Below are 27,126 nucleotides of genomic sequence, written 5' to 3' on the forward strand. Positions count from 1 at the left end.
GTGTTAAGCACACTCATTCAGAACGAGCAACAACACACACTCAAAATGGCCAGAAGTTGCAGTAGTAAAGTCAACAACGATTGACCAGACTATTGAGAAACTAGATTTGGAACACCGGATTATCAGTGCTAATGTACTCAGTTAACTTTGAGGGAGTTTGAGGACTATTTAAAGGGAAACGGTATACACTATTATCAAGTCAGCTCCATATCATCCTGCAATGACTGGATTGGCCAAATATATTGCGCAACGCAATCATTGAAACATTCTATCAAATCATCAAAGGACCAGGGATAATTATAAAGAAGAGAAAACAAACTCCTAATGTCATAGCAGAACACTTTACATGTAGAGTTCATAAGTAATACTGTTGTTCAAGAAGAAACTGCGAACACAGTTTGATTTGTTAACGTCCCCTGATACTTCAGAGATTGTCAAACAACAACAAGCACAAATTGCTAGGAGGGAGCAAAACTAAAAAGTGAGTATTCAACCGGGGAGAGAGCATCCTAGCCACCAACAAGAAATGGTACCAGCTATGATCTTAGCAAAGACAGATTCCATTTCATACACTGTATAGACGGATGTCAGATTAGTTTGGCAATGTCATACTGATCAATTACTTGCTTCACAGAAGTGAGTTCACAGAAAATTCTCAAGAAGTTCTTCCCTTGGAAGATCTAGACGACAATAATTCAGAATGGAGACCAGATACAGTGAGTTCAGATTCTGTTTCTGAGGACTTTTCAATACCTTTAGTGACAGACACTGGAGTAACCAGCTGAGAAGTACCATCGCAGAAAGGAATGAGGACACTTCGAAAGTCTGAAGTAGCCAAACTCCAGAACGCCAAATTCTAGCAAAAAGATCCACCACAGATATTGTCTTATTGAATTGTACATATTTATAGGAATAATGCATAAGTGGATATATTGTAGAAATGTTCATTGTTGTTGCAGTACTAATAACATAAAAGGGGAGGGTTGTTATATATCTGAGAATACATTCCTGTTGGTTATGCCTCACATGATGTGTAGTGACGTCAGCAGCATGTCTGCACGGGCTTTGGGCAGTTCACCATTTTTGTTGTATGAGCCTCTCATTGTAATGAACCTCTCATTGGTAGGGTGGGGGGAAGATTGTTGGTGGTGTGTAAGGATGTTTTGGCTGTTTGCCGCAGTTTGTTTTGTGTTTTTCTTCTTTGTTATGAATATATTTGTAAATGCCTCCAATAAAATGTTTTTCAAAAAAAAATAAACCTCACGTGTTTTTCAAGAATCCAGAGTACAGGCTCCTCCACATCTTTTCTCTTTGTGGCAACAAAGAAATATAACTCAGAATAATTGAGATTCCGAATAATTTACATTCAGATTTCAAACTATTCAGGTATAAGTTCTGATTTATTCAGTTGCAGACTGATTCATATTCAGAATAATTTGGACTCATTATCACTCTGTTTTGAAAGCAAATTACTGCGGATGCTGGAATCTGAAATGAAAGAGAAAATGCTGGAAAATCTCAGCAGGTCTGGCAGCATCAGCATCTGCAGGGAGAGAAAAGAGCTAACATTCGAGTCCGATGACTCTTTGTCAAAGACAACAGATAGAGAAAGTGGGAAATATTTATACTGTGGAGTGAGAATGAAAGATGAGTGATAGCCACAGAAACCCAGGGAAACCGGGTGCTAATGGCCACAGAAACCAAGGGGAAAGAGTGCTAATGGCAGTCCCCAGAGAGAACAAAAGATGTGAAAGGTCAAACAGCAGAGAATCTAACATGAGAGGATGAACTGGAGATGGGGGGGTGGGTGGGGGGGGGGGGGGAAGAGAGTGGAGGGGAATCACTCTGTTTTAGATGGTTCAGATTTAGAGTGGATCGGATACAAAGGTCCGAATGCTTCGGCGGTTGTGATTCACTTGTCCCTCTGGCAGTGCACCCCCGCCCGTGGGGTTCCCAGCACCATGGGATGGCTTCAATGAGAAATCCCATTGACAAGAGGGAGTATAGAATCCCGCTGCCAGCGACTGGCACTCTGCCGAGAAACAGACGGCTGGGGAACCGGAGAATCCAGCCCAAATTAAAAATTATTCAAATTGATCAGATATATTTAGAATTAGTAGGATTCAGAATAACTAAGATTAAGATTCAGTTTGATATGGATAGTTAATGGTTTAGGTTGAGAATGATTTCAGATTAGGATTTAAATTCTGATTGATTCAGATTCATAATGATTCCGGTTCAGAATGATTCAGATTCAGAATTGTATTAGTTAGATTCAGGTTGGTTCATGTACACTATAATTCGGGTTCAGAAGGTCGTGCAGTGCTGGTCCAAGGAAACGGAAGAGCTCTTACATGACTGCTTAGAGACAATGGACTGGTCCATATTTAAGAACACAGCGACCAACTTAAATCAGTATGCCACTACCATTGCAGACTTCATCAGCAAATGTGTGGATGACTGCGTGCCAAAGAAAGCAGTACATACGTTCCCCAACCGGAAACAATGGCTCAATCGTGAGATTGACTCCCGACTGAAGGACAGGTCTGAGGCGTTCAAGTCAGACGACCCTGACCTATACAAGTTAGAGTCACAGACTGACTCTCTGCGGTTGTGGCAAGGACTAAACAACATAACGGACTACAAAGCGAAGTCGAGCAGTATCTCCGGCAGCAGTGCACCCAAACCCGATGAACTCTGCATTCTATGCTCGGTTTGAGCAGGAAACCAACAATCTGCTGCTGAGTGCCCCAGCAGCCCATAACTCACCCATACCCACCATCACAGCTACCGAAGTCAGATCAGCCTTCCTGAAAATGAACCCTCGGAAGGTGACGGGCCCTAACGGGATCCCTGGTTGCGCACTCAGAGCCTGTTCGCGGACATCTTTAACCTGTCCCTACTCCACTCCGAGGTGCCCAACTGCTTCAAGAAGACCACGATCATACCGGTGCCGAATAAGAACCAGGCAATGTGCATCAATGACTACCGTCCGGTGGCCCTGACTTCAGTCGTAATGAAGTCTACTCCCTATACACACACGACTGCGTGGCAAAATTTGGTTCCAACTCCATCTAAGTTTGCTGACGATACGACCATAGTGGGCCGGATCTCGAATAACGATGAGTCAGAATACAGGAGGGAGATAGAGAACCTAGTGGAGTGTTGCAGCGACAACAATCTCTGGCTCAATGCCAGCAAAAGTAAAGAACTGGTCATTGACTTCAGGAAGCAAAGTACTTCCCCTCTGTCAGCATCAATGGGGCCAAGGTGAGATGGTTAGCAGGTTAAAATTCCTACGGGTGCACATCTCCAAAAATCTGCCCTGGTCCACCCACGTCGACGCTACCATCAAGAAAGCACAACAGCGCCTATAGTTCCTCAGGAAATTAAGGAAATTCGACGTGTCCACATTAACTCTTACCAACTTTTACAGATGCACCATAGAAAGCATCCTATCTGGCTGCATCACAGCCTGGTATGGCAACTGCTCGGCCCAGGACCGCAAGAAACTTCAGAGTCGTGAACACAGCCCAGTCCATCACACAAACCTGCCTCCTATCCATTGACTCCATCTACACCGCCCGCTGCCTGGGGAAAGCGGGCAGCATAATCAAAAACCCTTCCCACCAGGCTTACCCACTCTTCCAACTTCTTCCATCGGGCAGGAGACACAGAAGTCTGAAAACACGCAGGGACAGATTCAAAAACAGCTTGGTCCCGCTGTTACCAGACTCCTAAATGACCCTCTTATGGACTGACCTCATTAACTCTACACCCCTGTATGCTTCACCCAATGCTGGTGCTTATGTAGTTACATTGTATACCTTACATTGCCCTATTATGTATTTTCTTTTATTCCCTTTTCTTTCCATGTACTTAATGATCTGTTGAGCTGCTCGCAGAAAAATACTTTTCACTGTACCTCGGCACACGTGACAATAAACAAGTCCAGATTCACATTCTGATTCAGATGTGGTACGATTCACATTCAGGTTCAGAATGATTCGTATTTGGTACGATTCAGATTTAGATTACTCAGATTAAAATTGATTCATAACAGTATTGGTTAGAGTGACCACTGCACAATCCGAATGGAAATGAAGTCACAGATTCAAATTGAGAACACCCCCCATTGTGTTGCATGGTCCTACCAACTGGCTAAATGAAATGGATTTGGAACAGATCTACCAACCCAGACTGGGCATTCACGAGCCGCTGTGGGCAGCAGCAGAATTGTAAACAACCACAATCTGTAATGTCATGGCCGGGCGTATTCCTCCATTTTATTCAAGCCAGAGAATCAACCCTAGTTCAATGAAGAGTGCAGGAGGGCATGCCAGTAAGCACCAACAGGCACATGTAAAACTGAGGTATCAGCTTGCAGAAGCACAACACAGGACTACTTTCATGCCAAACACAGGAAGCAGCACGTGATAACAAGAGCTAAGCGACCCCACAACTAATGGATTAAATCAAAGCTCTTCAGTCCCGTCATATCCAGTTGTGACTGATGGTGCATAATTAAACTACTAACATGAGGAGGATGCTCCACAAATATTCCCATCCTCAATGATGGGGGAGTCGAACACATCAGTGCAAAAGCCAAGGCTGAAGCATTTTCAACCACCTTCAGCAAGAAGTAATGAGTGGATGATCCAACTCACTGCCTCCGAAGGACCCCAACATCAAAGATGCTGACCTCAGCCAATCAATTCACTCCAGGTGGTATCAGTACATGGCTGAAGACATAGATACTGTAAAGACTATGGGTGCTCAACATTTCTAGTTTGGTGGGGAGAGTGAAAGCTGATCTGGCAAGGTGGGATGGTCTCTCTCTGTCACTGGTGGGTCAGGTGCAGGCAGTTAAAATGATCATGTTGCCGCGATTTCTGTTTATTTTTCAATGCCTGCTGATTTTCCTGCCAAAGGCTTTTTTCAGAGAATTGAGGGAAGGATTACTTTGTTCATGTGGGGAGGGAAAGTGGCCAGAGTTAGAAGGGTGCTACTACAGAGGGGAAGGCAGGCAGGGGGTTTGGGTCTTCCGAATCTGATGTATTACTACTGGGCGGCGAATGTGGAAAAGGTGCAGAACTGGGTCAAAGGGGTTGATTCCCAGTGGGTCAGAATGGAGGAGAGTTTGTGCAGGGGGTCGGGATTGAAAGCACTAGCAACAGCGCTGCTCCCGATGCCCCATGGGAAGTACTCAGGGAGTCCGGTAATAATAGCTTAATTGAGAATTTGGAGGCAGTTTCGCTAACACCGGGTTGGGGCAGGGCAAGGGAAATGCCGATTCGGGGAACCACAGATTTGAGCCAGGGAGGTGGGATGAAAATTTTCAGAAATGGGAGGAGAAAAGGATTAAGACACAAAAAGATTTGTTTCTCAGGGGTTGGTTTGCAGGATTGAAGGAGCTGGAAGCGAAGTATGGGCTAGAGCAGGGGGAAGTGTTTAGTTATATGCAGGTTCGAGATTTTGCCAGAAAGGAGATACAGAGCTTCTCAGTGGAGTCGGCCTCCACATTGCTGGAGGAGGTGCTGACGACAGAGGGACTGGAGAAGGGGGTAGTATCAGCGGTTTACGGCGCTATTTTGGAAGAGGAGAAGGCACCACTGGAAGGGATCAAAGTAAAGTGGAAGAGTTGGGAGAAGATATGGAGGAGGGTTTCTGGTGTGAGATGAGAGTGAATGCCTACACCTCGTGCGCGAGGTTGTGGCTGGTACAGCTGAAGGTGTTATACAGAGCACACCTCACGAGGGCGAGGATGAGCTGATTCTGTGAAGGAGTAGAAGATATGAGTGAGTGGGGGGGGGGGGGGGCGCTAATGACCTTCATATGTTTTGGTCCTGTCCAAAGCTAGAGGATTACTAGAAGGAGGTTTTTAGAGTAATTTCTAAAGTGGTGCATGTGAAACTGCACCCTGGCCCCCGGGAGGCCATATTCGGGGTGTCGGACCAGCCAGGGTTGGGAACGGGGGCGGAGGCAGATGTTGTAGCCATCGCCTCGTTGATCGCCCCAAGGCAGATCCTGATAGGTGATGCACGATCAATTATACAAAGACGAAGGTTGGATACAACTGTGGCTTTATTGCCATAAGATGTGTGTCCTCCCACAGCAGCTGCTAGCTGGAGGACACGCATATTTATACAGCAGGCAGAGACCACCGGCGAACCTGTAGTACATGTCCTACCGTACATCACCTAATACAGGTGCAACAGTGGTTTACCACATTCACCCCCTGTTAAATTGAGTCCGGCGGGGTGGTGGAGAACTATATACAACAATGAGTTAATATTTACAGTATTTGATCAAAAAAAATGTCTTTTGAAGTCTGGTGCCAGTTAGAGATTTAATCGGTCCGGTGCGTTGATGTTCCGCTGGGAGCGACGTAGTAGTGTCGGCTATATCGGTGCTGGCCTGATGTTCGGTGACTCCGGGAGCGTGCCGAAATCATCTTCATCCTCGGGCGTGGGCAGGGGAAGGACGGCCCTCTATACCGTCCCGTTCTCCCTCTCTACCTGCCCATTTCCCCGGGGGTTATAGCTGGTCGTCCTGCTGGAGGCGATACCCCTGCTGAGCAGGAACTGACGCAGATCACCGCTCATGAATGAGGATCCCCTGTCACTGTGGATATAGGCGGGGAAACCGAACAGAGAGCGGAGATAGTGTTTAGGGCTTGGATGAAGGTGGCAGACGGCATATCGGGGCATGGGATGGCGAAGGGGAACCTGGAGTACTCATCAACCACACTGAGAATATACGTGTTTCGGTCGGTGGAGGGGCCCTTTGAAATCCACGCTGAGGCGTCCAAAGGGGTGGGAGGCCTTCACCAGGTGCGCACGGTCCGGCCGGTAGAAGTGCAGCTTGCACTCCGCACAGACCTGGCAGTCCCTGGTGATTGTCCGTACTTCCTCGATGGAGTAGGGCAGATTTTGTGCCTTAATGAAGTGGTACAACCGTGTGACTCCCGGGTGACAAAGGCTGTCGTGCAGGACACGGAGTCGGTCTACTTGTGCACTGGCACATGTACCTCGGGATAGGGCGTCTGGGGGCTCGCTGAGTTTGCCGGGGCGATACAAAATCTCGTAATTATAGGTGGAGAGCTCGATTCTCCACTGCAAGATTTTATCATTTTTGATCTTGCCCCGCTGTGTGTTATTGAACATGAAGGCTACTGACCGTTCGTCAGTGAGGAGAGTGAACTCCTGCCGGCCAGGTACTGCCTCCAATGCCGCACAGCTTCAACAATAGCTTGGGCCTCTTAGTGCCGAGTTTCTGAGGCATGAAGGGTGCGGGAAAAGAGTGCCACGGGTCTGCCTGCCTGATTGAGGGTGGCGGAAAGTGCGACATCTGATGCGTCGCTTTCTACTTGGAAGGGCAGTGCCTCATCTACTGCGTGCATCCCGGCCTTGGCTGTATCAGCTCTGATACGGGTGAAGGCCTGTTGTGCCTCTGCCGTAAGGGGAAAGTGGATGGACTGAATGAGTAGCTGGGCCTTGTCCGCATAGTTTGGGACCCACTGGGCGTAGTAGGAGAAGAACCCCAGGCAGCATTTGAGGGCCATGGGGAAGTGGGGGAGTTGAAGCTCCATGAGGGGGTGCATGCGGTCAGGATCGGGCCCCAGAACTCCGTTCTGGACCACATAGCCGAGGATGGCTAAGCGGGTTGTGCTGAACACACACTTCTCCTTGTTGTAGGTGAGGTTGAGGAGAGTGGCGATGTGGAGGAATTTGGCACAGTTGGCATCATGGTCCTGCTGATCGTGGTCGCAGATGGTGACGTTGTCTAGGTACGGGAAAGTGGCCCGCAAACCGTATCGGTCGACCATTCTGTCCATCTCCCTTTGGAAGACCGAGACCCCGTTAGTGACGCTGAAGGGAACCCTGAGGAAGTGATAGAGACGACCGTCCGCCTCGAAAGCAGTGTATGGATGGTCCGATTTACGAATGGGGAGCTGGTGGTAGGCGGATTTGAGGTCTATCGTTGAGAAGGCCCGGCGCTGTGCAATCTGATTGACCATATCAAATATGCGTGGGAGGGGGTATGCGTCGAGCTGCGTTTACCGATTGATGGTTTGGCTGTAGTCCACGACCATTCCGTGTTTCTCCGCAGTTTTAATGACTACCTCTTGGGCTCTCCAGGGGCTGTTGCTGGCCTCGATGATGCCTTCCCGAAGCAACCGCTGGACCTTGGACCTGATGAAGGTCTTGTCCTAGGTGCTGTACCGTCTGCTCCTGGTGGCAACGGGATTGCAAAGAGGGAGGGTGGGTTGACCTTTAGGGTCGCGAGGCCGCACACAGTGAGGGGTAGTAGGGGCCGGCCGAGTTTGAGGGTAAGGCTGTGGAGATTGCACTGGAAGTCCAGGCCTAGTAGTAGTGCCCGCAGAGATTAGGAAGGATGTAGAGGCGGAAGCCGCTGAATTCTACGCCCTGGACCGTGAAAGTGACCGTGCAAAACCCCCGGATCGCAACGGAATGGGTGCCGGAGGCCAGGGAGATTCATTGATTGGCGGGGTGGACTGCGAGGGAGCAGCGCCTTACCGTATCCAGGTAGATGAAGCTTTCGGTGCTCCCGGAGTCCAGCAGGCAAGAGGTCATGTGACCATTGATTCTCACACTGGTCGAATCGGTGGCCAGGTTGTGCGGACGAGACTGGTCGATCATCACTGTGGCGAGCTGCGGTCGGTTGTCGCTGGCGTCAGAAGATGGAGAGCGTGGGGGGTCAGGTCGTGGAATGCTGTCGGCGTCCTTGCCCGTGGGGAAGACAAGATGGCGGTGCCTGAAGATCCTGTGGGGGACAAAATGGCGGCGCCCATAGGCCGCACATTGCGGGGCCTGGACAAGATGGCGGCGCCCATGGGCCGCATGTTGCGGGCAATGGACAAAATGTCGGCTCTCATGGGCCGCACTTGGACTGAGGGGGAGAAGATGGCGGTGCCCACTGGCCGCTCGCAGCCTCGGGAGGTGAAGATGGCGGCGCCCACTGGCCGCGCGTGGGCCCCTGAGGTGAGGATGGCGGCGCCCACTGGCCGCGCGTGGTCCGGGACGAAGATGGCGGCGCCCACTGGCTGCGCGTGGACTGAGGGGGGGAAGATGGCGGAGCCCACTGGCTGTTCACTGCCCCGAGAGGTGAAGATGGCGGTGCCCACTGGCTGCGCGTAGTCCGGGGAGGTGAAGATGGCGGTGCCCACTGGCTGCGTGTGGTCCGGGACGAAGATGGCGGTGCCCACTGGCTGCGCGTGGTCCGGGACGAAGATGGCGGCGCCCATTGTGTGTAGGTCAGGGGGGAGGGGGTGATAGCGCCGACTGAGCGGGCCTGGCACACTGCGGCGAAGTGCCCCTTTGTGCCGCAAGACTTGCAAATGGCAGTGCGGGCCGGGCAGCGCTGGCGGGGGTGCTTCTGCTGGCTGCAGAAGTAACATCGGGGACCCCCGAGGTGCGCGGGTTGGCATGTGGCGCAGGCGTACTGGCTGGGTAAAGCCCTGGCTGGGGCGGTCGTCTGTGTGGTCCACAAGGGATAGGAGGGGTGGGCCGCGCGGCTGGAGGGGTAGGCCTGAGTATTACGTGAGGCGACCGTCATGGAGAGTGCTAGTTTTTTAGCCTCAGCTAGGTCGAGCGTGGCCCCTTCTAGTAGTCTTTGGCGTATGAGGTCCGGCCCAATCCCCGTTACAAACGCGTCGCGCATAAGAAGGTTGGAATGTTCGGTGGCCGTAATGGCCTGACAGTCACAGTCCCGGGTGAGTGGAATTAGGGCCCCCCCGAAGTCTTCTATGGACTCACCAGGCAGTTGAGAGCGAGTGGCGAGTACGTGCCTGGCGTGTTTGTATTCTGTGCATAGTTCTCTTTGAGGAGCGCCATGGCGTCTGTGTAGTTCGGGGCATCCTGGATCAGCGGAAACACGCTGGAGCTCAACCTTGAGTACAGGATCTGTATCTTCTGAGCTTCCGTCGGAGGGGTGGTCGCTGAGTTGATATCAAGCAAGCTAGCCAGTGATTAAAGTCCTTTTTGGCGTCGCTTGATTGCGGATCCAGCTGTAGGTGACCTGGTTTGATTCGGAGGTCTATCTTTTAGAAAATCTTACTGCAATAAATTGATGCACGATCAATTGTACAAAGGCTAAGGTTGGATACAACTGTGGCTTTATTGCTATAAGATGTGTGTCCTCCCACAGCAGCTGCTAGCTGGAGGACACGCATATTTATGCAGCAAGCAGAGACTGCTAGCGAACCTGTAGTACAGGTCCTACCGTACATCACCTAATACAGGTGCAACAGTGGTTTACCACAATAGGTTGGAGAGCAACCTCTCCACCCTGTGCCCTAGTGTGGCTGTAGACCTGTTGGAATTCTTGACTCTTGAGAAGGTTAAGTTTGAACTGAGGGGAAGGATGGAGGGGTTCTACAATTCATGGGCATTATTCATTATGCACTTTCAAGAACTGGATAACCAAATATTAATTGGGGCGTGTGGGTGGGAGGGGAGGGGGGCTGTGTGTGTTAATGGCGACTATGGGTGATTCCTAATTCCTCTTTGTCATTTGTATGTGTGAACATGCGGGCTAATGTTTGGGGTTTGTTCGGAGGATGGGATCGTTGCTACTGACATGGGGATTGACATATTTGTTATTGATTATTGTTTATTGTTGATGGGTGTAAATTTGGGAGAAAATGTGAAAAAGGAGAATAAAACATATTAAAAAAGAAGACTATGGGTGCTGACAACATTGTCAGCATGGTGGCACCGTGGTTAGTACTGTTGCCATACAGCACCAGGGGCTCGGGTTCAATTCCGGCCTTGGGTGACGGTCTGTGTGGAGTTTAACTTTCTCTCCGTGTCTGCGTGCGTTTCCTCCGGGTGCTCCGGTTTCATCCCATAGTCCAAAGATGTGCAGGTTAGGTCGATTTGGCCATGTGAAATTGCCCCATAATATCCAAATATATGCAGGTTAGGTGTGGTTACGGGCGTAGGGGGGTAGTGGGCCTGTGTAAGGCCCTCTTTCAGAGGGTCGTGCAGACTTGATGGGCTACAATGGCCTCCTTCTACATTGTAGGAATTCTCTGTTTCTGCCAGCAGTGCATCCTTGCATACGGATTTCCCGGCAGCGTGGGGGTCAGTGGGAAATTCCATTGACAAGCAGCGGGAGTAGAGAATCTCTCCACCAGCATGGCATGGCACCATGAAATAAGTGGCTGGGGGACCGAAAATCCAGTCAGGTATTGAGGACTTCTGCTCTAGATCAAAGCTGTTCCAGTATAGCTACGCCATCTCCTGACAATGTGGAAAATTTCCCAGATATGACCTGACTACAAAAAGCAGGACAAATCCAAATCAGCCAATTATCTGTCTATTCCCGTGTCCTCTACATATCTTTGGGCGCTTTTGTTTAATTCTTGCCAATTGGGGGCATCTTCCTCATCTAAATTCTGGCTAAAAGTATACCTAAATCCATTCTGCACTGAGAGCAGTGACTGTAACTTCTTTATCTGTTGTCGGCATTTTGCATGGTCGACTGTACTCTGTCTCTGATCCTCCGTGGAGCACTCGCAAAGCTGCTTTTAAATCCGCGCATTGACTCGTTAACTGTGCTACCTGCTGTTCTGTCTCTTCTCTTACCAGGACTGCACGCTGTGTATCTTGGTAGGCTTTATCGTACCGGGTCTGAAAGCTGCTAAGGTGAATTAAACAAGATTGGTGTGCACTTTTCACATCAGCCATCTCCTTATCTTTAGCTGCTAACTGTTCCCGGAGTTGCTCGATTATCTTTTCGCTTTCGCTACTGTTTCCCTCATTCTTCTCTTCTTTCTCAACTAACTGCCTATGGAGTGTCTTCACACCCTCCTCTGTGCCTCACAACTGTGCCAAACAGGACACTACTGCCATCGGCTTTCGGACCTTTGCTACATTTTTCTTAATGACTCACTTAGATTGTCCCACCAAGTTTGTCCTATGCTTCCTGGACCTGATTCATCATTTGCACAAAAATTGGACCAAAGGGGCCATCCTTTCCCCTTTAAATACTTCCTCAACTCTTCCTCCCATATGGGGCATTGCTCTGCTCTGTTGGTCGCTGTGACCTCGGGTTCCTGTGGGTTCATGAAATGTTCCATTGCTTAGTGGCCATTGCTTCTAATATCTCTTTTACTCTACCTCTAATATCTCTTGCTCTACTTTTAACTTCTCTTTCCCTACCTTTAATTTGGGACAGGGGAATAAGGTGGTGAGTCGAACAGCGGGTATGGCCTAAGCTATTTTCCGGTTCACAATTCTCTCGATAGTTTTACACAATACTAGCGAGTTCACGTTACTTTCCCTGTTAGGCACTCATGCAGGTTAGTGCACACTTCCGAAATTCGGTTATTTGGTCGATATGGGGCTTGCACTTGTGGTTCTTTCTCTTTCACGCAATTGGATTTAAAGTTTATGGGTTCTCTCGGAGTGACAAAGTCACTTCTAATTGAGTCACGTCTGAGGTGCCAATAATGTTGCCCTTTTTAATAATGAGGTTCTATTCATAATATGATGGCATGTCCCAACAGCGTCGCCAATACTGTGGGTATTTCTATTTGTCTCGGTGAACCATGTCTTTCCCTTATATCGGTCAAACGACCACACAACCAGTTAGTCAGTTCAAAAGATGGTTTATTTACACACACAAGGATTACTTCGCCATGTAAACACAATATTTACTACGAGTTAAACTACACCTATCAGCTACAATAACCTATACTTAACTTCAGGGTGTCATGTGAGAGTACCTTTAAGAAATGGATCTGCTCATGTTACTGGAGTGATGTCAGAGTGTGGGTGGAGCTGAGCTCTACTTCTGCTTTTTAGTTTGAGAAAAAGCTTGGGTGTGTCTGTGTTTTTCAATGACCTGCATCTGAAGTTTGCCATCCAAAGACTATCTTAATCATTTGGTGAATTCAGAATTATAAATGTTTTCAGTATTGAATGTATACCCTGATGTGCTTCTGTTTAGAGGTCTGTTAAGTCTTTTGGATGTTAAAAGAACAGCATACAGATTACTTAGTGTTGTATTCTTTGGGGGGGTGTATTTGAATTAATGGTTGCTAAGATATTCACTGTTTTAGAAAGGTTAACTTGAGTTCATAGAATAAACACTGTTTTGTTTTTAAAAACACGTTTCCATTTCTGTTGTACCACACCTGTAGAGTGGGCCGTGTGGTCCCCATACCACAATCGATCAAAAGTTGTGGGTCAGGTGAACTCCATGATACACTTTGGGATTCTCTAAACCCTGAACTATAACAAGAGCGACCGGCGCTGTGCAGATGGATAAGGCCTTTATTTTGATCTCGCGTGGCTGATTCGAAGAAGTGGCTCTGTCTCTGCTGGGCTCACCCGTCAGGTAGCGATCATTGGTCTTGAACTTGGCTGGCTGATCGTTATTCTGCGATTGGTGTGGGCACAGGCCAATCCCAAAAGAGGCTGGCACTGTCCGGATTCAAAAGAGACGGAACACATGGCTGTGTCCCCTTTTATCCCTCTGGGATTTCATGCTCTTTGGGGCGGTCCTTAACCTTGAACCCAATAGTTCGAAGGGCTCTGATCACTGTCTTCGATTTAGGCCAATAAAGGGGCGGGTACCTTGGTAGCTGGGCGGGTCCTTAGTGGTCATTGACCTTGGCAGTTGGGCCCTCTGAGTAAAGGGAATGGCGCCAATCAGTCTGTGGCTGTACGGATTTTTTGATTGGGGTCCTATTGTTCTGGGGAACGGGCCATTAAAATGCAAATAAGTGGGGGTTTCAATCAGGTTTAGCTACCTGCGTTTAAAATACAAGAAGCTCTGTATCTGAGTCTTGGGTTGGCCATAATTCCCACGGTCCTTTGCAGGTGGCCATCTCAGATGGCTACACAACCATGTACAGGATGTACTGCAGCATCTCACAAACCCACAAGCACTATCACCTAGGAGGACAAGGGCAGGTACATCGGAACCACCACATTCAAGCTCCGCTCCAAGCCACACACCATGCTAACTTGGAACTACGCCATAGTTCCCTCACTGCCGCTGGTTCAAAATCCTCAATTCCCTTCCTAACAGTACTATGAGTGTACCTACACCACATGGACAGCAGTGGTTTAAGAAGGTGTTTCACCATCATTTTATCAAGTGCAATTCGGGATCGGCATCCCGTTAAAATAAATTAAGCAAAATACTTGCTCCTCTAATTCTGGCAACAGTGCAGCAAAGTAACAAGACCTTTGCCACTCCAAGCCTGTGCCAATCATGATGCCCGTCTAAACTAAAACCTTCTGCACTTCCAGGGTCCTCTTCTTATCCTATTCATCTATTTGTCAAGATGCCTCGTAAACATCGCTATCGTACCTGCATCTTGAGCATCCCTGATTTTAATTGCTTCAGCATTTTGGCCCTTCTGTTGCCTGGGAGTGAAGCTCTGGAATTCCCTCTCCAAACGTCTCTGCCTCTCTACCTTACCTTCCGCCATAAAAATTTTCCCTAAAATCCTCTGTCCAAATCATTGGTCATCGGACTAATATCTCATTATGTGTCTCAGTGTCGTACTTTCTTTCTTTTATAACATTCCCAGAAAGCACCTCGCTATGTTTTATTACATTAATATTGCAATATAAATATAAGTTGTTGTTGAAATACTCAGCAGGTCTAACAGAAGCCATGAAGAGAGGAACAGTTTATGATCTGGACTTTGCAGCCCTAGTGTTGGTGAAAGCTCAGTAGTTCACCGTTATTGAGGGCTGCAATGGCACAACTCCCAGGCAGCCCATATACGTTCAAATCTATATTGATAACTCCGCCAGAACCTGTCAGTCAGGAACTTGAGGTGATTGCCCAGAACATACACCACTATTTCTATTTTATTTATGGCTGCTCCTCTGCTCCCAGCAGGTGGAGATGTTGTCCAGAAGAACAGCCATCTACACCAACAGTAGTAAACATACTCACAGCTTCTCCGGCTTGGCCAGCTCCCATTCCTAATCGCTCCCCCTCCCCCCAAGACAACCTGTAGCTCCCCTGTCAACCCCAATTCCCTGCATCGCCCCTAGTTCACTATCATCACCCTTAGCCCATCCCTGCCACCAATGTAGGGAATTTCAATAAGGGTAGTTCAATTATAAACTAAAATAGGTATAATCACAAGCAAGACAAGAAACATTAATTAAAACATAGTAAGGATGACAGGGCGGGTGATGTGTTGCAGCTGTAGTATGTGGTGGACACCAGTGTGATCATAGGAACCATGTCTACAGAATGTGTCTGTAGCTTCAGGAACTTCACTTGGATTGGAGACACTACAATGCATCAAAGGGGGTGGATCATTACTTTTTTTTAATACATTCAAGTGTTTTGGGCTTCGCTGTCCAGTCCAGCATTCCTAGCCCATTCCTAATTTCCCATGAGAAGGTGGTGATGAGTTGCCTGTTTGAACCGCTGCATGTGGTGTAAGTACACTCACAGTGCTGTTATGGAGGGAGTTCCAGACTTTTGACAACGAGACAGTGAAGGAACATAGAACATAGAACATAGAACATAGAACGATACAGCGCAGTACAGGCCCTTCGGCCCTCGATGTTGCACCGACATGGAAAAAAAAAACTAAAGGCCATCTAACCTACACTATGCCCTTATCATCCATATGCTTATCCAATAAATTTTTAAATGCCCTCAATGTTGGCGAGTTCACTACTGTTGCAGGTAGGGCATTCCACGGCCTCACCACTCTTTGCGTAAAAAACCCACCTCTGACCTCTGTCCTATATCTATTACCCCTCAATTTAAGGCTATGTCCCCTCGTGCTAGTCACCTCCATCCGCGGGAGAAGGCTCTCGCTGTCCACCCTATCTAACCCTCTGATCATTTTGTATGCCTCTATTAAGTCACCTCTTAACCTTCTTCTCTCTAACGAAAACAACCTCAAGTCCATCAGCCTTTCCTCATAAGATTTTCCCTCCATACCAGGCAACATCCTGGTAAATCTCCTCTGCACCCGTTCCAAAGCTTCCACGTCCTTCCTATAATAATGAGGCGACCAGAACTGTACGCAATACTCCAAATGCGGCCGTACCAGAGTTTGGTACAGCTGCATCATGACCTCATGGCTCCGGAACTCAATCCCTCTACCAATAAAGGCCAACACACCATAGGCCTTCTTCACAACCCTATCAACCTGGGTGGCAACTTTCAGGGATCTATGTACATGGACACCGAGATCCCTCTGCTCATCCACACTACCAAGAATTTTACCATTAGCCAAATATTCCGCATTCCTGTTATTCTTTCCAAAGTGAATCACCTCACACTTCTCCACATTAAACTCCATTTGCCACCTCTCAGCCCAGCTCTGCAGCTTATCTATGTCCCTCTGTAACCTGCAACACCCTTCCGCACTGTCTACAACTCCACCGACTTTAGTGTCGTCTGCAAATTTACTCACCCATCCTTCTGCGCCCTCCTCTAGGTCATTTATAAAAATGACAAACAGCAATGGCCCCAGAACAGATCCTTGTGGTACGCCACTCGTAACTGAACTCCATTCTGAACATTTGCCATCAACTACCACTCTCTGTCTTCTTTCAACTAGCCAATTTCTGATCCACATCTCTAAATCACCCTCAATCCCCAGCCTCCGTATTTTCTGCAATAGCCGACCGTGGGGAACCTTATCAAACGCTTTACTGAAATCCATATACACCACATCAACTGCTTTACCCTCGTCTACCTGTTCAGTCACCTTCTCAAAGAACTCGATAAGGTTTGTGAGGCATGACCTACCCTTCACAAAACCATGCTGACTATCCCTAATCATATTATTCCTATCTAGATGATTATAAATCGTATCTTTTATAATCCTCTCCAAGACTTTACCCACCACAGACGTTAGGCTCACCGGCCTATAGTTACCGGGGTTATCTCTACTCCCCTTCTTGAACAAAGGGACCACATTTGCTATCCTCCAGTCCTCTGGCACTATTCCTGTAGCCAATGATGACCTAAAAATCAAAGCCAAAGGCTCAGCAATCTCTTCCCTGGCTTCCCAGAGAATCCTAGGATAAATCCCATCCGGCCCCGGGGACTTATCTATTTTCACCTTGTCCAGAATTGCCAACACTTCTTCCCTACGCACCTCAATGCCATCTATTCTAATAGCCTGGGTCTCAGCATTCTCCTCCTCAATATTATCTTTTTCTTGAGTGAATACTGACGAAAAGTATTCATTTAGTATCTCGCTTATCTCCTCAGCCTCCACACACAACTTCCCACCACTGTCCTTGACTGGCCCTACTCTTACCCTAGTCATTCTTTTATTCCTGACATACCTATAGAAAGCTTTTGGGTTTTCCTTGATCCTACCTGCCAAAGACTTCTCATGTCCCCTCCTTGCTCGTCTCAGCTCTCTCTTTAGATCCTTCCTCACTTCCTTGTAACTATCAAGCGCCCCAACTGAAACTTCACGCCTCATCTTCACATAGGCCTCCTTCTTCCTCTTAACAAGAGATTCCACTTCTTTGGTAAACCACGGTTCCCTCGCTCGACCCCTTCCTCCCTGCCTGACTGGTACGTACTTATCAAGAACATGCAATAGCTGTTCCTTGAACAAGCTCCACATATCCAGTGTGCCCAACCCTTGCAGCCTACTTCTCCAACCAACACATCCTAAGTCATGTCTAATGGCATCATAATTGCCCTTCCCCCAGCTATAACTCTTGCTCTGCGGGGTATACTTATCCCTTTCCATCACTAACGTAAAGGTCACCGAATTGTGGTCACTGTCTCCAAAGTGTTCACCTACCTCCAGATCTAACACCTGGCCTGGTTCATTACCCAAAACCAAATCCAAAGTGGCCTCACCTCTTGTTGGCCTGTCAACATATTGTGTCAGAAAACCCTCCTGCACACATTGTACAAAGAACGACCCATCCAATGTACTCGAACTATATCTTTTCCAGTCAATATTAGGAAAGTTAAAGTCTCCCATAACAACTACCCTGTTACTTTCGCTCTTTTCCAGAATCATCTTCGCCATCCTTTCCTCTACATCTCTAGAACTATTAGGTGGCCTATAGAAAACTCCCAACAGGGTGACCTCTCCTTTCCTGTTTCTAACCTCAGCCCATACTACCTCGGAAGAAGAGTCCCCATCTTGCATCCTTTCTACCACCGTAATACTGTCTTTGACTAGCAGCGCCACACCTCCCCCTCTTTTGCCCCCTTCTCTGACCTTACTAAAGCACCTAAACCCCGGAACCTGCAACAACCATTCCTGTCCCTGCTCTATCCATGTCTCTGAAATGGCCACAACATCGAAGTCCCAGGTACCAACCCATGCTGCCAGTTCCCCTACCTTATTTCGTATACTCCTGGCATTGAAATAGACACACTTCAAACCACAGACCTGAACAATGATATATATCCAAGTCTGGATGATGTGGAGATGCCGGCATTGGACTGGGGTGAGCACAGTAAGAAGTCTTACGACACCAGGTTAAAGTCCAACAGGTTTGTTTCAAACACTAGCTTTCGGAGCACTGCTCCTTCCTCAGGTGAATGAAGAGATATTTATGGATTCATGGATTCAAGTCTGGATGATGAGTGGCTTGGAGGGGAACCTCCAGGTGGTGGTGTTCCCTTGTGTCTGCTGCCCTTGTCCTTGTAGATGGTAGTGATCATGGATTTGGAAGGTGCTGTTGTCTAAGGAGCCTTGGTGAGTTCCGCAGTGCATCTTGTCGATGGTATACACTGTTATTATGTGTCAGTGATTGAGGGATTGTTTGTGGAAGGCATGTCAATCAAGCGGGCTGCTTAGTCCTGGATGATGTTGAGCTTTCTTTTTCTTTTTTAAAATAAATTTAGAGTACCCAATTCACTTTTCCAATTAAGGGGCAATTTAGCATGACCAATCCACCTACCCTGCACATCTTTGGGTTGAGGGGGCGAAACCCACACAAACACGGGGAGAATGTGCAAACTCCACACGGACAGTGACCCAGAGCCGGGATCGAACCTGGGACCTTGGCACCGTGAGGCAGCAGGGCTAACCCACTGCGCCTAATGCTGCCCTATGTTGAGCTTCTTAAGTGTTGTTGGAGATGCACTTATCCAGGCAAGGGGAGAATATTCCATCACACTCCTGACTTATGCCTTATGGACAGCCTTTAGGGTAGGAATGTCAAACTCATTTGATGTGGCGGGCCAGATTTGAGGACAGAGGTCTTAATGTGGGCCAAAAGTCTGTTCCGTGTAATTTTAAATCTCTGCATATATCCCAATTATCAGTAATTATGATAATGTAGCCTATGCTAGTAATTGTAGAACTGGAGGTAGGCTGGAAAGCTGGCTAGCTAAGTTTGTTCCGTGCAATTTGCGCTATTGAAATCCTGCACAATGTGGCCCATTGAAGTCCCTCATAATTTGTGCCATTGAAGTCCCGTGCAATAACCCTGGCTGCGTTGCATTTACCTAGTCTTGTCTCAGCGACAGAGGCAATAGCTACACCTACAGGATGAAAAGTGAGCTACAAGAGCCTTAAAGGGGATTATAAGGGTTTTAAGTGTGTGGTCCTCCAAAATACTGGCATGCCAGTGAAGTTCGTACAAAAACACCCTCCAAATTAATATTTTTTATTTCCATCATCACGCGGGCTGTATTGGACATTCCCGCAGATTGGATATGGCTCACATCAGACCTGGGTATTCAGGTCTTGTCGCATTTGAGCATGTGAGGAGTCGTGAATGGTGTTAAATGTTGTGAAGTCATCCGTGAACATCCCTACTTCTGACCATGTGATGGAAGGAAGGTCATTGCTGATGCAGCTGCAGGTGTTTTGGCCTAGGACAGTATCCTGAGTAACTCTATCCTACAGTGGGATCTGGGTGCCCTGGCACATAAATCACAAAAAATTAGTATTTATATGGCTGATCCAGTTGAGTTTCTGGTGAATGGTAACCTCCAGGGTGTTGATAGTTGGAGGTTCATTGATAATAATGGCATTGAATATCAAGGGGCGATGGTTAGATTCTCTCTTGGAGATTGTCATTGTCTGGCACTTGTGCATATATTATTTGTTTGTCAGTTTCAGCCTAGGTATTCGAAACCTGTTCTGCCAGGCTCCGATGGCCGCAGCCCCTCCGCCCCACCTCACTTCCGTTCACTGGCCGGCTTAAACCGGCCAGCGTGGAGGCCCCCGCCCGGGTCTCTTTCCCTCTTGCCCGGTTCCAGGAAAACCAAGAAATCCCCTTCAGCACACAAACCCTGTATACACACCCAAGCCCCAAAGAACCCTCATTGGAAGTGAAGTCCCATCTCTTCCCTTGTCCAAATATATACAACTTTGGTTTATTTAGCACATACACCAGCACGCAGTGAAAAAAATACAGTTACATGAGGCTACATCGGTACATGACCATTTCTTAATTCAGCCACAGTCCATCTGCCTTTGCAAACTCCTCCACTGCTTCCCCCGTCCCAAAATAAAAGTCCTTGGATTTTTAGGTCAACCTTGATGGACTATCAATTACCACAAAGATGAGAGTAGTGGAATAATCAAGGCTTTATTGAGCAAAGATGTTGTGCCTCCTGTAGCTGGAACCAGAATGGCTGCAGCACCGGCGAGCACACATTTATACGCCGCCTACTGGGCGGAGCCAGCAGGCAGGGATTTACCCATGTACCTCTATTATACGGGCCTTACCGTAATATATATAATACTACTAGTGGTGACTACCACGACCCTCAACTTAGCTGGGTATACTATGCCGCACTGCACCTTACTGACGTACAGTGCCTTCTTCACCCGGCTGAAGGCAGCCAGCTTCCTTGACAGCTCCACCGTAAAGTCCTGATATATGCGTATACCAGCTCCAGCCCACTGCACCACCCGCTTCTGATTTGCCCAGCACAGGACCTTCTCTTTCACACTGTACCTACGAAAACACAGCGTCACTACTTTTGGCGGCTCACTCTCCTTTGGTACAGGCCTCCACGACCGATGAGCCCTGTCCAGCTCATATCGGGAGGGGTCATCCCCCTCCCCCAATAGCTTTGCCAACATCATAGCAAAATACTCAGTCGGCCTTGGGCCTTCCACTCCTTTGGGCAGACCCATAATCCTCAGATTCTGTCGCCTGGATCTGTTTTCCAAGTCGTCCATTTTGGCTCGCAGACCCTTGTTGATCTCCAGCACCTTCCACATCTCCTTCCCCATCGAGGTAAGTTGATCGCTGTTCTGCGATAATGCCTCTTCCACTTCCTTCAGCGCCTCACCTTGCTCCCGCACCTCCGCCACTGCGCTCAATACTGCCGCCCTCACTGGGGCAATTGCCTCCTCCACCAGCACTTTCAATACCACCCCCATCTCCTTCCTCATCGCCTCCAAGTGTATTGTGAACTGCCTTTCGAGTTCCACGGCCATCACCTTAGTTATTTCTTCAGCTGTGGGCAATGCGGCCTCCCCTGGTCCCCCAGCCTCCACTTTCCTTGCTGTCCCCGCGGTGACCTTTCCACTCCCCGTCGGACTTTCAGCCACTTTTCTCACTGTGCCTTTTCCCTGCTTTTGCCGCCTTCGCTGCCCCTGGGACCGGGCGTTAAACCCCGAAAATGCCGTTCCCGAACGGGAGCCCTCCAATGTGCGGCTGCCTCCCACCTGCTGTCACCGGAAGTCCCTAGTTTGCAATATATTCATATTTAACTTGTGTACTTGTAAAATAGTCATCAAGTTGATATACTCTATAAATTTTTCAAGGCAAATTGAGAACTGCGAATAGAATATTTAAGACATCATCATGCTGCTGCATTTCAGAATGTTTATTTATAGGTGCCCTAACATCAGAACATTCATTTTTGATTTATTCTTGTTGCCACTGAATTTACATCAATTTATAATAAACAGAAATATTTGGGTTTATGTCGTGCACCTTGTGCTTTTTAAAAGCAGCATCCTCTGACCAGTACAAAGAAACAATGAAAGAATGAAGAATTAGTTGTGTAGGAGTTGTTTAAAAATGTCTTTCTGGTTGGTTACAGTCACAGCTTTATTGTTTTATTGTAGAGTTCTCATCATTTAGCTTTTAAATCCAATTTTTAGCATGTAATTCAGAAGAGGATTCATGATAAAAATATTTAAATATACTTAATTGTTCAGTTCCTTCTAAAAATGTTCATTTTCATCTCATTTAAACATACTCTTCCTGATCAATGAAATTCTGTGGAAGTGGGATGCGTCGTGGCTGAGGGTGTTGATTTTCAGTGTTAGGAACTGGTGCGCTGGAAACACCATTCCAGCCACATCCTGCTGCGATACACACACCTGGAGGCCCCCTGTGTCCTTGGTATCCTCTTAAGCCTGGTTGCCCTGTGTGACCTCGCGGACCTTGTTGCCCTGGTTGTCCAGGTATGCTTGATCCAGGCTTTCCGTGCTCACCTACATGGAGAGAACAATTTTTTTTTAGAAAAGGCACAACCGCTAGTAATATGCATAGGAACTAATCTAAAATACACCTTACCTCTTGAGCCTTGTGCTCCTATAAATCCAGGGAGCCCAACACCCGGAGAACCTTGATCACCTGTGTCTCCATGTTCTCCTGAAATAAGAAATGCAGCATTACTGTGAAACACTTTGCAGGAATTATTTTGCCAAAAACACTTTTGTCAATACGGCTGACAAACAGCAGACATCTTTCTTGTTCTTATAATATCGTAAATAGTCCAGCGCTTTTACCGAACAAGTGAGTAAACGATACTCGGGTGCAAAATTTAATCACCTGGCGTTACACAGACTTCATGGTTGTGGGTGGTGATGCTGAGCTACTCCCATGAAGTGCTATATACAGGTGTGTCTCGTGTAAGGTCAAGATGGCACAGATGAGCTGATGCAACACCGCAATAGTAACATTTGTCAACAAATATGTCGGGTATGCCTTCCTTAGTCACTCCTCAGACAACAAGCATTAACAGCAAGCTGGGATCGGTGCTAGGGCTATTTAAAAGGCCATTCAACAAGTTGCAACCGAGGTGCTTTTGACTTATTTCTGCTCAGGCAAAGTTGGTGGAAACACGACTGATTAATTTCTGGAGGAGTGTGAAGGTTTCTGTTGCCCACAGAAATAATTACTTTGCCATTGATAAGAACAGGAATGGTAGTTGCAGTGCTATTTTCTCTGTAGTTTCAACTGGACAGGTAGTGAAAGAGGAAGAGAAGGAAAGTATTCTTTGAAGGCCTTAGCTTTGAAGAGCACAACTCCCAGCCTGAATTGAACCAAGAGTAGTGCCTAAGGAGGCTTCACTTTACTCAGGAGGGAGCTGTATCACCTCCTTCATAAAGACTAGGGAATCAAACCAGGTTGAGGATGACCCCAACCCCAACCCCCACCCCAGTTCCAGTGAAGATCATCGTCACCCTTTTATTTGTAATCAGTTCCTTCCAGACAACAGCTAATGATGTTAGCAACGTCTCACAGTTTTCCATCTATTAAAATAGTCTGTAGGTGACAGAGCCATTGATTAGTAGAAAAGGGAATGTCATATTCTCTCATTGTTGATCAAAAATCTAACTCAGCCTTGAGTATATTCAATGACCCAGCCTCTACTGCTCTCTGGTGAAGAGAGCGCCAAAGTTAAACAATGTTCCGGAAAAAAAAAATCCTCCTCACCATCTTAAATGGAGATGCTTTACTTTTAAACTATGACTCTTCCCCCCCCCCCCCCCCAAGTTCTGTACTTCCTCACAAGAGGAAACATCTTCTCAACATCTAGCCAGTCTCTTTAGAATCTTATACATTTCATGTTCCACACCAGAACACTGGTGTGGTTCAGTGCACTTCTGCTATCACACTATACAAAGTCAGAGGGTTTTCAACAAGAGCCACGGACCTATACATGAAGCAAAATATTGGTCTGCTAAAGCAGAGATTTCACTTTCCTTGCCACTCAAGAGAAATCTCTGCAATACATGCCTGAGAAAGTCTCTACATTCATGGTAGAATGCTGCTTCCTCCATGAAGGGAACTGCTTAAGGAGAAGAGAAAGGCGGATATAGGGCCGGAAATTCTGGATCTGAAATCCAACTGCTGATTCAGTTCTAGGTCTCAAGTGTGCATCACTGACACAACATAATTTCCAAATAGAAATAGCCAGATCGGCAGGGGGTTTGACGATTAATTGGATTGAAAGAAGTCTAGAAAGGGTACACAGTAACTGAGGGTCCTTTGAAAAGGTGACTGAAAGCCAAGACTCTGCCTTCCGTTGACAATAGAGGTGGCTACCTCGGGACAAGAACAGAATTGGGCCAGCGCAGCCGGGCCAGGTGACACAGAAAGCCCACAGATTTTCTGATGCCTCCTTGGTTGTGGCTGAGAGGCAGCATATTTCATTCCTGACCAGAAAAACAGAAAAATCAGGAGACAAGAAGGGCCTGATGGAGGTAGTGGAGCAATCGCAGTGTGATCAGAAGGACAAAGATCCAGAACGGGATTCTCCATTCTGCTAGCCGTGTTTCCCTGCACGGCGTGCCCCTGCCAGCAGTGAGATTCTCTGTCTCCCATTGTGGCCACCCCATGGTGTCGGGAAACCGTGGGCGTGGTTGTACAGCTGCCGAACCGGAGGATCCTGCCAATGGAGAAATCAGTGTCCAGTGTTTCGTTTCAATGATTTCACAAGGTCTGGGAAGATGAGTGAGTGGTTAGCAGCACCTGGGAGACAGGCCTCTAACACAGTACACAGCAGCACTCACATGAGTTCAGGAAAATGCGTGTCCACAGTGCTCCATAACATTAAAGAACAAGTGCTCCACCGTGTTCAGCCAACATCACGTGCGGTAAAAACAAGAAAGGGGCACCATTAATGTTCACAATACCTGAAGTCATGCCGCGCAGCTTAAAAAGGGTAGTCCATTCTGACATATCACCTTCATCCTACAGGAGACAGGTGCACACATAGCTGGAAGATGACATGGGCAGGAGGTGGAGTGCCATACTTGGACAAACTCATACCCATTGAAGAGGCAGTGCTGAACATAAGGCGGGTGTCCTTGTGACAGGCCTCGGTGATGTCAAGGCTGGAAGCTGGGAAAAGTTGGGTGATTAGATAGCACTATCCTCAAGTGAAGGACATAGAGGAGACTGCTGCCCAATGTGCATTGTGGCTTATTGACTGCAGTCATCTATTGGCTTGGTTGTGCTGATATACTTACTGAGTAGCCTGATTGGCCATGCTAAATTGCCTCTTAGTGTCCAAAGGTTTGGTGGGGTTATTGGGATAGGGCAGGGGAGTGGGCCTAGTTAGGATGTGCTTTCAGAGGGTCAGTGCAGACTTGATGGGCCGAATGGCCTCCTTCTGCACTGTATGGATTCTATGTCTATGCAGTGTAAGTGATGTCATAGCTCAGAGATTTGAACATCAAGAGATCCTATGGAAAGTGGCCAATCTCTTGGAGAGCCATATACAGTATTACTTTTGATTGTAGAAGCACTGTGTGGACATGCACAGAAACAGTGAGAATCTCAGCATCTCCTATGGTGCAAATGCCAACTGCATGTCAAGCGATGGGCAGGTCTGGCAATTGACGGCACTGTGAAGGAGCTGAGGCATTTGCAGAGGCTGACAATGGGGTGTGCCTCAGGGGTGCTGTTGATATTACTCACCTCCACAGCCTCTAACTCAGTAATAATCTCTGCTGCATGGCCTTGTTGGGGAGGCTGCCCCTGTAGGCTCAGTAGCCTGTAGAGGAGACCCCATGGGTAGGTTCAGAACAAGGATGGAAACCATGGGCATCTCAGCTGGATACCGGTACAATGGAGCAAGCTGCCTCATCTTAAATCACAGGGAAGCACTGTGTAGGAGCAGGCATCAACCAAGGTGCCCCGCTGTTAATTTCTGTGTCATTTGGGAGATGTTTACTCTGTATTTTGCCATTGATTTGTGCAGTTATAAAAATATTGTTTTATGGTATGTGCTCAGACTTCTGTGTACTCATGGATTGTGGACGGGGCGATGCCAGCGATGGGAGATGGGGTTAGGATGGGGTGGTGTCAGTGGATTTGTTGTGGATGCTTAGTCTGTGAACTGGGGTGATGATGATGGTCAGAGACTCCATGGTTGTGGGTCTATCCAGAAACGTACACTGAAAAGCTGCCTCGGTAGTTCAAATTCAGATTGGGAGTCATGTGATATTCACCTGGGAGTTACTCAAGTGAAGCGCTGACAAATCAGTGTGACCTTTGCAGCCACAGATGGAGTTAATTTAATTAAGATATTTTTTAGCTACATTATTAATCAACATACACCAGTAAATAAGCTCAGAATCAAAAACTGTAATAGCTTCTGGTTTAACTCTGAGCATACTTCAACCAAAGAATTGAGCCTAGTGGATGTCAAAGGTTACTATGATCCAGATAGACTGGCTTTCCTTCAGGCAAATTAGAAATACATGTACTCGGGTTATAAGAAAGGCAAAAGCAGATTATTATAGACACCAATTTACTACTTTGGGATGTAATCCCAAAAGATTTTGGCAATCTGTGAAATGTTTAGAGAATAAATCCTCCTCATCTTACTTCTCGAAGTTTTGACAATATTATAGTTACAGATAAAATGTGTATGATGGACCTGTTCAATTCTCATTTTATTACAGCAGGGCAGGCATTTGACATGGCTATAGCTAATAATAGAGCTCGTTGTTTTCCCCAATGTTCATCAATACCAACTGTGCCTCTTGTCCTCACAGTTTTTCCTTGCACCTGTCACTTTACCAGAGGTGTTAGAAGAACTACTCAACTTGGACCCTAATAAGGCAGCTGGTACTGATGACCCTTTTTTGTCAGAACAACAGTTTGTGCAATTTCTGCCCCTCTAAGTCACTTATTTCTATCTCTATTCAAACAGCAGAAATTCCTTCAGCACGGACGTTCCCCACTGTCCTATTATCTTTTTAAAGGGGGTAATAGTTTAGATCCAAACTGTTACAGACTAATTTCTGTTTTACCCTGCCTTTCTAATGTTATGGGAAGGATTGTCTAGAAGCAGATAGCTTCTTTCTAAAGTTATGGAAAGGATTGTCTAGAAGCAGCTAGCGTCTTCTTTAGAATACTAACACTTTGTCGGATACGCAGGCTGGTTTTCACTCGGGACACAGAT

At 47.3% G+C, this 27,126-nt stretch overlaps 1 protein-coding gene and 1 long non-coding RNA gene across 4 annotated transcripts in view; one reads left to right on the top strand and one right to left on the bottom strand.

Moving 5' to 3' along the window:
* Window positions 1-27,126, top strand: part of LOC119967745 — a 320,884-nt gene that overhangs the window by 32,344 nt on the left and 261,414 nt on the right. The gene's annotated exons all lie outside the window — the stretch shown is intronic.
* Window positions 22,001-27,126, bottom strand: part of zmp:0000000760 (collagen alpha-1(IX) chain) — a 134,048-nt gene continuing 128,922 nt past the window's right edge. For all 3 annotated transcript variants that reach the window (XM_038800642.1, XM_038800641.1, XM_038800640.1), the window contains 2 exons: window positions 22,500-22,577; window positions 22,001-22,417 (listed from right to left, as the gene is read on the bottom strand). In XM_038800642.1, the coding sequence (XP_038656570.1) occupies window positions 22,170-22,417; window positions 22,500-22,577 (326 nt within the window). In that variant the 3' untranslated portion in view covers window positions 22,001-22,169. The remainder of the gene's footprint in view (window positions 22,418-22,499; window positions 22,578-27,126) is intronic.

The sequence above is a fragment of the Scyliorhinus canicula genome, chromosome 6, assembly GCF_902713615.1.
Source record: "Scyliorhinus canicula chromosome 6, sScyCan1.1, whole genome shotgun sequence".
NCBI lineage: Eukaryota > Metazoa > Chordata > Chondrichthyes > Carcharhiniformes > Scyliorhinidae > Scyliorhinus > Scyliorhinus canicula.